At 38.1% G+C, this 12,201-nt stretch overlaps 1 protein-coding gene and 1 long non-coding RNA gene across 7 annotated transcripts in view; one reads left to right on the top strand and one right to left on the bottom strand.

Annotated features, from left to right (window-relative positions):
- Nucleotides 1–12,201, bottom strand: part of PPP1R12B (protein phosphatase 1 regulatory subunit 12B) — a 316,463-nt gene that overhangs the window by 176,278 nt on the left and 127,984 nt on the right. For all 5 annotated transcript variants that reach the window (XM_007481152.3, XM_001363985.4, XM_007481151.3 and 2 more), the window contains exons 10-11: nucleotides 7,660–7,863; nucleotides 1,343–1,425 (exon numbers count right to left, since the gene is read on the bottom strand). In XM_007481152.3, coding sequence (XP_007481214.1) covers nucleotides 1,343–1,425; nucleotides 7,660–7,863 — 287 coding nt within the window. The remainder of the gene's footprint in view (nucleotides 1–1,342; nucleotides 1,426–7,659; nucleotides 7,864–12,201) is intronic.
- Nucleotides 1–12,201, top strand: part of LOC103098735 (uncharacterized) — a 134,686-nt gene that overhangs the window by 55,294 nt on the left and 67,191 nt on the right. Inside the window, exon 3 of one of the 2 annotated variants that reach the window (XR_008916157.1) lies at nucleotides 7,681–7,816. The exons of the other annotated variant lie outside the window; for it this stretch is intronic. This is a non-coding gene — a long non-coding RNA (uncharacterized LOC103098735). Of the gene's footprint in view, nucleotides 1–7,680; nucleotides 7,817–12,201 lie in introns of those variants that run through there. 2 annotated transcript variants of the gene reach the window in all.

Raw genomic sequence — 12,201 nt, 5'->3', positions numbered from 1 at the left:
GATGACTAACAAAATTCTGTGGTTTCCCCATGACATAGTAAGTGGAATAATACAAGAGGAGGTTAGTGAGCTCCCAAAACATGAAAAGAGTTCTACCCAATTAAAATAATCATATAAAGAATTTCAGACATTGCATTTCCTAGCAATAGCATTCCCAAACTCACAGGAAAGTAGATCTAATAAAGGAACGTTAACAATCCCTAGGTTGAAATCTTTGTTTAACATATGAGAAAATGAAACCTTGGGAAGGGGACTTGCTCACAGTCATACACTAGGAAACAACAGGGGGCCATATTCAAACCCAGATCTTCTGATACCAAATCCAGAGCTCTCCACTTCCCCATGTGTTCACTTCTTGGGCCTTTCTGCAATTTGGTTATTAGGGGGCCATGAATCAGAAGTCACTTTGGCTGGGATCTAGATCTGGAGGTACACAGCAGTCACGTGCAGATGATTTATAATTGCACAGACCTTCATATGGAGGAAATAATTTGTTTTATAGTAGTAACAAGGACCATTTTTAACCAATGTGCTAAAATGCCTTTTTAAAGATCTGTACTAATATTTCACATATATGAAAGTACTGAGGTTATCTGATATAAAGTAAGAATCAAAATCCTTCAGAGACTGTAAGTCTGGAACCAATTCAACAAACATTCATTAAGTATCTTCTACATGCAAGACAAACCTAGAACGCAAATCACACCTCTAAATCTAGAATACAAATATAGTGGTTTTAAGAAGGGAGAGAAGGAAAGGAAAGGCAAAGGAAGGGCAAGGCAGGACTTACTAAGTTCCTACTGTGTGCCAGGAATTGTGCTAGGTACTTAAAAATATTATTTTATTCTCACAATAACTCTGGGAGGTAGATACAATCATTATCCTCATTTTACAGTTGAGGAAACTGAGACAAACTGGGTTGACTTTTCCAGGGTTACATAATGAGTCAGTATCTAAAGCAGGATATGAATTCAGGTTTTCCTAATTCTGGGTCCAGCACTCCATCCACTGTGCCACCTAGCTGCAGAATGGGAGTTATTTATCATACTAGAAAAGAAAAGTTACTCAGAGGAAGAAAGTGAACCAGATGCAGGGCATGGTGAGATAAACATAAAAACTAAAAGAAAATTTTCACAAAAAAAGGTGAGAAAAGTGAAGAGAAGCAAGGACCAGGAGCACATGTGATATATATATATATACTGTGCAGTGGGATGCTGCCAAGAAGACATTCAAAATAGATGACAGATATCTAACTACTTAGGGCAAAGAAAGAAGAACTTAGGACACCTTGCTGAACAATAGCATTAAATCAGGGCAATCTGTTAGCCTGACACAACCATACCTGTTTTCCTTTTCTTCAATATCACTTGCAGTGTTGAGCCTCCGCGGTGTTAGTGAAGAAAAATAGCTTTTATTTTCCCTTTCCTGCAAAACCAAAATAAGGAAAGTGTTGGACAGGTATAGTATTGATATGGGAGATAAAGCCTGAGACTAAATACACCACTTCAGAACATAACCCAACTATATACTGCTCAGATAGCAATTCCATTTGCAGGAATACATGAGAATGGTAAGTTTTCAGTGGTTCAGAAATTCCTGGATCCTTTCAAAAAGAAATCAGTAGCTATGGAGCAAATCACTAAAAGGGAGGGATGATCAGCACATGGATAAAAGCATCCCAAACTGCCCATCTCTGGCAGTAAAGTAGCTATGTCAGAGGGGGGAGAGGAGGGGGAAAAGGACTGTTCAGAAGCTAAATTCCAAATAGTTCTAAATACCAGAGGAGCTAGTAATATACCTCTCCTCCACCCCCATCTTAACTGTTTTTGAACAATTAGACCTCAAATATAAAGGACAGATAAGCTAGGTCGTCCTTGGAGAGTCATCCTGTAATTAAAAAAAAATGTAGATGCTCTTTTGGAGGAAAAAAAAATATTACTGCAGAGACAACCAAGTCAGCACACCTCCTTCTATCTCAATGTTCTCAGATGATTAAAAAACCATTCAAGTTAACTGAAATAACAGTTGGTCATGAACTCAGAGAGAAAGAATATCAAGTGAGCCCATTTAAGATCTGGGATAGGGCAATTTAAAATGAACAATTTTTACTCATCTTGGGTGAGGAGCTCCTTGTTTTTTGTTTTTTTCTCTTTTCTTTTCATCTATTCATGTATTTCTCTTATTTTCTTTATATTTCTAATATTTTTCATTTCAGTAACACAATACAATCCATTATATCCAAATATCACAATCTATTCAGTCATTTCTCCCATTCATTGCATTTGTGTTATTTCCAGTTATTTTGTCATAACAAATAGTTTCCAAGAATTTTCATAAAAATTTTGTTATAGCAAATAGTTTCCAAGAATTTTCATAAAAACACAGTTTTTTACCCTCTAAATAATGCCCTGAGGTCCTAATCCTAATCATGGGGTCTCTAGGTCAATGAGCACAAACAGCTTTAAAGCTCTTAATGTATAAATTCCATCTTGTGTTCTTAAAAAAAAAAAATTCACAGGAGTTAAGATGGCGGCATAGAAGCACCAAAAGTTCAAACTTCTGAAAACCCTTCCTTACCGATTACAAACTAAATGCTCCTAGGGTACTGAAAATCAAACCTAACAACAAGACAGAGCCAAGGAAGCCTCCTGCTGGATTCAACTTAAAAGGTACTATTATGTCCAATTATATGGCAATAAAGATGGCAATCTAGGTGATATGGATGAACATTTACAAAAATACAAATTGCCTAGACTAACAGAGGAAGAAATAGACTACCTAAACAACCCCATATCAGAAAAAGAAATTGAACAAGCCATCAAAGAACTACCTCAGAAAAAATCCCCAAATCCAGATGGATTCACAAATGAATTCTATCAAACATTTAAAGAACAACTAATCCCAATATTATACAAACTATTTGACAGAATAAGCAAAGAAGGAATTCTACCAAATTCCTTTTATAACACAAATAAGGTACTGATTCCAAAGCGACCAATCTCCTTAATGAATATAGATGCAAAAATTTTAAATAGTGTCAAGGATAATTTTAGCACTGTGACTTAAAATCTAAATAAATTATTGGTCGCCAGGGAAAATCCTAAATACTAAAATACCCAAGTCAGCTGGAATTATGGTGATTTTAATTAATATAGAGAGAAGGAATTAAGGAGAAGAGAGAGAGGGAAAGAAAGAGTTAATTTAAATTGCTCTGGCTCAGGCTGAGCCAGGCAGGAGTTAAAGACCTTGGTCAAAGGGGCTTCCCTGAGCCCAAGGGAAAAGGAAGTCAGTCTTACCCAAGTCACCACGAAACTGTCTCAAGGAAGCTGTCTGAGGGAGCTCCTCCAGGCTGAGTTCCACCATTGAACTGGCATCCAGGTTCCTCATATAGACCTTTTCACCCTTCTGTCTCCTCTAAATTTTCACATCTATCAATCACATCAAAAGCTTTCTCCAGGACTGCCCATACTTTAAATTCTCACCTTCTTTAATTAGAATATATCTTTAGAGTTACTTCACACTTATTTGTTAAGTTTACCTTTTGTTAGTTACTTGACATTTTTGTGATTGATTTAACTTTTATAGATACTTAACATCTTTTGTATTAAGATACTAAAATTAGACTTAGCTTAAAGTTCTAGCTTCACTATAAGGTGAGAACTAAGTACCTTCATTGTTCAATCAGGAGATTACAACTTTATCTTCCCCTAAAGTACGTCTAAGTAGGGTGGAGTAATTTTTAAAGTTCGCAATAGGATACAAGCAAAAAGACTCCAACAAGTGATCACGAAAGTTATTCACTATGACAAGGTAGGATTCATACCAGGAATGCAAGGATGGTTTAGTATTAGGAAAACCATCCACATAATTGACCATATTAACAAGCAAACTGAGAAAAATCAGAAAAAGCTTTTGACAAAATGCAATACCCATTCCTATTGAAAACACTAGAAAGCATAGGAATAGAAGGGTCTTTCCTAAAAATAATAAACTATATATATACATATATATAAAACCATCAGCAAACATCATCTACAATGGGGATAAACTAGAAGCCTTCCCAATAAGATCAGGAGTGAAACAAGGATGCCCATGATCACCTCTATTATTTAACATTGTACTAGAAACACTAGCTGTAGCAATTAGAGAAGAAAAAGAAATTGAAGGTATCGAAATACGCAATGAGGAGACCAAGCTATCATTATTTGCAGATGATATGATGGTCTACTTAAAGAATGCTAGAGAATCCACCAAAAAACTAATGGAAATAATCAACAACTTTAGCAAAGTTTCAGAATACAAAATAAACCCACATAAGTCATCAGCATTTCTATATATCTCCAACACAAGAATTAGAAAGAGAAATTACATTTAAAATCACCATAGACAATATAAAATACTTAGGAATCTATCTGCCAAGACAAACACAGGAACTATATGAACACAACTACAAAACACTCTCCACACAATTAAAACTAGATCTAAATAATTGGAAAAACATTAATTGCTCATGAGTAGGATGAGTTAACATAATAAAAATGACCATCCTACCCAAACTTATTTACTTATTTAGTGCATACCCATCAAACTACAGAGAAACTTTTTTACTGAATTAGAAAAAACCCATAACAAAGTTCATTTGGAAGAACCAAAGATCAAGGATATCTAGGGAAATCATGAAAAAAAAAATGCAAAGGAAGGTGGCCTTGCAATCCCAGATCTCAAACTATACTAAAAGCAGTGGTCATCAAAACAATTTGGTACTGGCTAAGAGACAGAAAGGACGATCAGTGAAATAGACTTGGGGTAAGTGACCTCAGCAAGACAGTCTACAATAAGCCCAAAGATCCCAGCTTTTGGGACCATAATCTACTATTTGATAAAAACTGCTGGAAAAATTGGAAGACGGTATGGGAGAGATTAGGCTTGGATCAACATCTCACACCCTACACCAAGATAAACTCAGAATGGGTGAATGACTTGAATATAAAGAAGGAAACTATAAGCAAATTAGGTGAACACAGAATAGTACACATGTCAGATCTCTGGGAAAGGAAAGACTTTAAAACCAAGCAAGAGCTAGAAAATATCACAACATGTAAAATCAATAAGTTTGATTACATCAAATTAAAAAGCTTTTGTGCAAACAAAACCAATGCAACCAAAATTAGAAAGGAAGCAACAAATTGAGAAACAAACTTCATAACAAAAACCTCTGACAAAGGTTTAATTACTCAAATTTATAAAAAGCTAAACCAATTGTACAAAAAATTAAGCCATTCTCCAATTGAGAAATGGACAAGGGACATGAATAGGCAATTTTTAGTTAAAGAAATCAAAACGATTAGTAAGCACATGAAAAAGTATTCTAAATCTCTTATAATTGGAGAGATGCAAATCAAAACAACTCTGAGGTATCATCTCATACCTAGCAGATTGGCTAACATGACAGCAAAGGAAAGTAATGAATGCTGGAGGGGATGTGGCAAAGTTGGGACATTAATGCATTGCTGGTGGAGTTGTGAATTGATCCAACCATTCTGGAGGGCAATTTGGAACTATGCCCAAAGGATGCTAAAAGACTGTCTGCCCTTTAATCCAGCCATAGCACTGCTAGTCTTGTACCCTAAAGAGATAATAAAGAAAAAGACTTGTACAAGAATATTCATAGATGTGCTCTTTTTGGTGGCAAAAAAATTGGAAAATGAGGGGATGCCCTTCAATTGGGAAATGGCTGAACAAATTGTGGTATATGTTGGTGATGGAATACTATTGTGCTCAAAGGAATAATAAACAGGAGGAATTCCATGGGAACTGGAATGACCTCCAGGAATTGATGCAGAATGAAAGGAGCAAAACCATGAGAACATTGTACACAGAGACTGACATACTGTGGTACAATCGAATGGAATGGACTTCTCCATTAGTGGCAATGCAGTGATCCTGAACAACCAGCAGGGATCTATGAGAAAAAACACTATCCACAATCAGGGGAAAAACTGTGGGAGTAGAAACACAGAAGAAAAACATCTGCTTGAAGACATGGACCCGAGACGATATGGTTGGGGATGTAGACTCTAAATAAACATCCTAATGCAAACACCAACAACATGTAAATAGGTTTTGATCAAGGACACATGTAATACCCAGTGAAATTGCACATCAGCTATGGGAAGGTTGTGGGGAGAGGAGGGAGGGAAATATATGATTCTTGTAACCAAGGAATAATGTTCTAAATTGACTAAATAAATTAATTTAAATTTTTAAAAAATTCACAGCTACTCTTAACAGTGCAACACTAGACCTGTTTCTCCACGTTCCTACCAATATTCAGTTTGATCACTCCCCTCCATCTGGTTCCCAGCCAACACACATCACCAAGACCATATCTCACTATATTGGTCCCTATGCAGCAGACATAATCCACCACCAGAACCATACTCCCTCCAAAACAAGCACCTCTAGCTTGGTTGTACCTAGTAGAATCCCTTTTCCAGTGCCGCAACCCCTTAGAAATGCAGGACCAGCTCCATAGTATGATGAGTGCTAAGACAAGACCTCTGCAGAATATCCATACTTTCTAAGCCATTGCTGTCCCAACACTTGGACCATGCATACGGTCCACCATATTATCTCCACCAACAACCTCAGGCAGATGTGGTTGTCATCCTCATACAGGGGACTCTCTAGATATCCATTTTATTTATCTTATCTAAGGTGCTATTCATCTCCCTAACCTCCTTCCTATTTATCCTCTAGTTAGATCTATCTATTTCTGAGAGAGGAAAATCAAAGTCCACCCTTATTATTATTTTGTTATTTATTTCCCTCTATATCTCACTTAGTTTTTCCTTTAAAAATCTGGATTCTCTAACAACTTGATCAATATAAGTGCAATATTGATAATGTTTCATTATCCGTAGTAACCCCTACTCCCAACATAATATATAATTAGCCTGTTCTTCCCTTTCAATTATATTCATCCTAGTCCCAACTCTATCAGACATCATGGCCATCAGCCCTGCCCCCTCTGGATCAGCTGAGGCACAGTATATTCTGCTCTGGCCCCTCACCTTCATTCCATGTTTGACTCTCGTTTTCAGCATGTTTCTTATAAACCCCATATTGTCAGGTCCTGGTCTTTGATCTGTGAGGAGTTATCTGTGAGGCCTGCCTAAGCACTACAAAACAGATTTTTCTTTACCTTTATCTTTTATAAGTGAAAGTTTCTGGAGCATTTTCTTCTCAAAATTCTACTCCTACTAAGATCTTTGGGCTTGGGAGCCTAAACTAAGAGATTATGTCCAAATATAGTACAACTGTTTTGCTCTCAAGTCCTAAAAAGATAGGCAAGTGGTATTTTTCCAGTAAAACCTTTCAGGCCATACCTAATCCTGGATACACCTCATACTGTTATTGTCCTAAGTGGAGAAGGTTAAATATAAGTAAAGTCAGGAGGAGAAGATATGCAATTTGTAGAGCAAGAACTACTGCAGCTCTTGCCAACAATTACTTATCTACTGTAAGTTATGATTTATCTCAAATGTTAAGATGCTAATCTGTTTTCAATACCTGTGACTTTTTGGGGCCAGCAAAGGTTTTCTATTTACCCACAGGCTAGATTTTCACAGAAGGACCTCAACCCTCTCCAAACAGCACCTTTTCTTTGTTGTCCAGCAGGGCAGAAATCCGAGGGCTCGATGATGAGCGGTAGATGGAGGAGCCTCGATCCCTTAAAGCCTCACGAGGACTGGCCACCTCACTGAGCATGTTGTGGCTGCCAGTCTTCCGGAGTCCAAGTCGCCACGAGGCAGGTGATTCATCCTTAGGTTCCTCTGCCTTACTGAAGAAACTAGAGGAGAACTACAAGGAAAGGAAGTAATAAGGAGAGAGTTGTTAAAAATATTTTTGTACAGACAGATCCTTTTCCCCGATCACTGATCTCTTTGGGATATAAACCCAGTAATAGTATTTCTGACCCTAAGTTCTTGAAGGCTGTGTAATTCCAAGTTCTATCAACTGAAAAGATAAAGAATATAGGCTCACCAACAGACCATATATCTATCAGCTAGGATCATTGTAGACTAGTTCAGATGGCTCATACCATCAGAAATTTGGTTAGTATATGACAAAAATTTTTCCCCAATGATAGCACCTGAAGAAAAGTCAATTAAATGGATGTTAGATTAGATGGCCTATAAGATCCCTTCTAACTCTAAATCATGATCCTTCCTGTGTAGGTCAAGAATCTAAGAAGTATCAAAGTATTATATTTTTTTAAATGAGTAATGCAGGGATCCCCAAACTGTGGCCCCCAGAGGCCATTTATCTGGCCTCTACTGCACTTCTGGAAGAGGCACCTCTTTCATTGGTGGTCAGTGAGAGGCGCACAGGAGTATGGCATCACTCACATACAGTACTACTTCCAGTGACATAATCCTTTGCTTGGTGCCTTGTTCTGAGAATGAGACGCCAAGCAAAGGATTATGTGGCTGCACAATGGAAGACGTCATGGTGAGTGGCGATCTGGGGGAGGGAATTCCGCACTGTGTATACTGCTACCCGGTATAGTGGTGGCAGTGATGGGCCTGTGCAAGGTGTGACAGGCTCATCACAACCAGTGCTGCAGCCTCTGCTATCCCAGACAGCGGTATACAGTGTCACAGTCCAGCACCGCCTCCGGTACTGTATACAGGCATCGGATAGCGGTGATCTGGCCTGTGACATCAGCGATGGGCCTCTTCTGTGAGAAGCCCACCACTGCCACTAGGTGTTTTATAAGACATCTGACAGATGTAGCAGAGCTACTCAACAGTTTCAATGTACAACTTCAAGGAAAAGGGAAGTTCATCTGTGATATGCAATCATATGAGAAAGAATCTGAAGTAAAATTAGGCCTCCTTATCAAACAAGTGAAGGAGGAAAATTTCTGTTTTTTGGGGGGTCAAGTTAATATAAGATAGCGTCTTATTTTCAGGGAAACACAGTAGTACAATGGCCCCCATACTCCTCTAGATGTACAACATAATGGCATTATTTGTGCATCTAGGGGAGTATGGGGGCCATTGTACTGTGTAGTAATGTGCAGAGAGACTTTTGGGCAAAGGGAGGTTATAGGTGAAATAGAATATAAATTGAGGCAAATCTGGGGTGCCACTCTTCATGCCTCTTCCACATAGGGGCCATTATGTTGTGCATCTGGGGGAGTAAGGTTGCCATTTTACTATGTGGGGGAAGTGAGGCATGCGTTTTTCATTTTACGGTCTATAATTACAGATCCATAAATACGGACCGCAAGAGGACACACACTAGTGTCATGCCTTCTTTTTTCCTGCTGTGGAATCTGATCGCATGGGTTTTACCCATGCAATCAGATTTCTCTGTGAGTTCACAGATAGAAGTGCGGTTTGCACAGGGTAGTATGAACTGGAAAGGTGGTGGAGGAACCGGCTTTGTAATCGTGCTGGTTCCCAGTGTGAGCCTGGTTCCCAGTGTGAACTCTAAGTGGAGTTCTACCAATATGGCCACTGTTGAGGTTGAAATGATGTGGGCTGAGAAGGCTGCATTGATGGACACAGATCAGACTGCATTGATGGGCAGTGCAGTCTGTATACCTCTGTATGGGAAAAATTATTGTTGGTATATTGTTTTGGTAGGGATATATATATGTGTATATATACATATACACACACATATATACACATATTGGAATTTTACTAATAGCAATTTGGAATCCCTAGGAAACTGACATCAAGAAAGAGAAAAATTGATTCAGAGCGTAGGATATTCAAAGAACAGTGGACTTATGATTACTTTTTCATACAGTACAAGGAAAGAGCTGTGTGCTTGATAGGCCAGAATATAGTGTCTGTGTTCAAAGAATACAATTTGCGTCGACACTATCAAACTCAACATAAAGATAAATATGGTTGTTTGGTTGGAGATGTGAGAAAAGATAAAATATTAAAACTGAAAAATACATTGACAACTCAGCAAAATACTTTTGTGAAACAGAAACAGCTAAATGTTTCATCACTATGAGCAACTGCACTGGCAGACCGCTCGTGGAGAGAGAATTTGTTAAAAAGTGCCTTCTTTCTGTTGTCAAAGAGATGTGTCCAGAAAAGGCAGACTTATTTAGTACAGTTAGTCGTTCAGGATCTTCAATTACATGAAGGATTGAAGAAATGGGAGACAATTTGCATCAGCATTTGCAAAACTCCACAAGAAAACTTTCCTATTTTTCCTTGGCACTTGAGGAGAGCAATGATGTTCATGATTCTGCATAACTTCGAATTTTTATTCATGGGACAAATGACAATTTCAAAGTCACAGAAGAGCATGCTGCACTGCAAAGCGTCAAAGGAACAACTATGGGAAAGGGTATCTATGAAAAGGTTTCCCAAACTGTGAAGGATTTGGAGCTGGCCTGGGCTAAACTAGCCAGTGTGACAACTGATGGTGTTCCTAGCATAGTGAGGTCTAAGAAAGGAGTAACTGCTCACATTAACCAAGAGATGGACAAACATAACCATTCTCATCCAATAGCCATACACTGCCTCATCTACCAACAAGCACTGCTATGTAGTAAATCACTGAAGTGGGACTCTTATGAAAATTGTGGTATTTTGTGTTAACTTCATTAGAGCTAATGCACTAAACCACAGACAATTTCAGGAATTTCTGTCTGAGCTAAATGTTGCCTAAGAAGATGTTCTGTACCACACAGAAGTCCGTTGGCTGAGTTGAGGGAGAGTTCTGAGACATTTCTATGACTTACTTTTACAGATTATAGCTCTTATGCTTTCAAAAAACAAAGAAGTACCAGAGCTCAATGATACAGAATGGAAATAGCACTTCGCCTTTCTGACAGATGTAGCAGAGCTACTCAACAGTTTCAATGTACAACTTCAAGGAAAAGGGAAGCTCATCTGTGATATGCAATCATATAAGAAAGAATCTGAAGTAAAATTGGGCCTCCTTATCAAACAAGTGAAGGAGGAAAATTTCTGCCATCTCCCCTTAACTCAAAATCTGTGAGCAGAAAAACCCTTGATTGCATTCCCAAAAGAAACATGTGTAGATTCACTGGAAACATTGCAAAAGGAGTTCCAAATAAGATTTAAATAGCTTCATCTCCATGAACGGGACATACAGCTTTTTCATAACCCATTTTCTATTGACACTGAAAATGTGGATACAATTTACCAAAGGGAAATAGCTGAACTGCAGAATTGTGACTCTCTGAAAGATGCATTCAAGTCAAGCAGCTTGCCTAATTTCTATGCATCTCTCCCCTCTGAGACATATCCTAATCTCAGGAACCATGCACTCAAAATGGCAACCATATTGGCAGCACTTATGCCTGTGAACAGACTTTTTCCAGAATGAAACATTTGAAATCTCCAACCAGATCTAGACTAACTGATGCATACTTGCATCACTTGTTACAGCTAGCAGTGACAAATATGGAACTGGATATTGCCCATCTTATTAGCCAAACGCAGGCCCATAGTTCCCATTGAAATACAGGTCAGTTTGTTAATTTAAATTTACTTATTCTTCATTTTAAATATTGTATTTGTTCCTGGTTTTTTTTTTTTTTGCTTTAAAATAAGATATGTGCAGTGTGCATAGGGATTTTTTTTATAGTTTTTTTTTTTTGTAGTCCGACCCTCCAACAGTCTGAGAGACAGTAAACTGGCCCCCTGTGTAAAAAGTCTGGGGACCCCTGGAGTAAGTAGTAAAATATGTAAAAATGTGCAATCTTCACAAAAATCCATTCAAAATTCTCACTGCTAAACATCTCTCAGAGGACTTAGATATACCTTTTGCAAAATGCCTTGGGCTCCCATCTGTAATAAAGGATTATTTGAGTGATAAAAGATAACTAAAGATCAGATCTGCTAATCTCCTCCCTTCCTCCCTCTTTCCCTTCAACCACTATTTACCTCCGTCCTCCCTTCTTGTCCCTCCTCTCTTCATCCCTCCTATTTCCCGTTGATTCCTGTTGGTCTCTCTCAATCAACTCAAAGTAATGTATCAAATAAATCACTCTTTTTTCTTCTCTAAGATAGGTAAGGGATTTATTGGAGAGAAAGGTAAAGATAAGAAAATGGAGGGAAAGAGGGGTTGGAGTTTCCCTAATACTAGGATAGTTCCTAGGTAGGAAGATGGTGGAATATAATTCAGATTGGGAAA

This window comes from Monodelphis domestica, chromosome 2 (assembly GCF_027887165.1).
Source record: "Monodelphis domestica isolate mMonDom1 chromosome 2, mMonDom1.pri, whole genome shotgun sequence".
Lineage (NCBI taxonomy): Eukaryota > Metazoa > Chordata > Mammalia > Didelphimorphia > Didelphidae > Monodelphis > Monodelphis domestica.
Note: the sequence above shows the minus strand (reverse complement) of the source record. Positions and strands in the feature narration are given on the sequence as shown.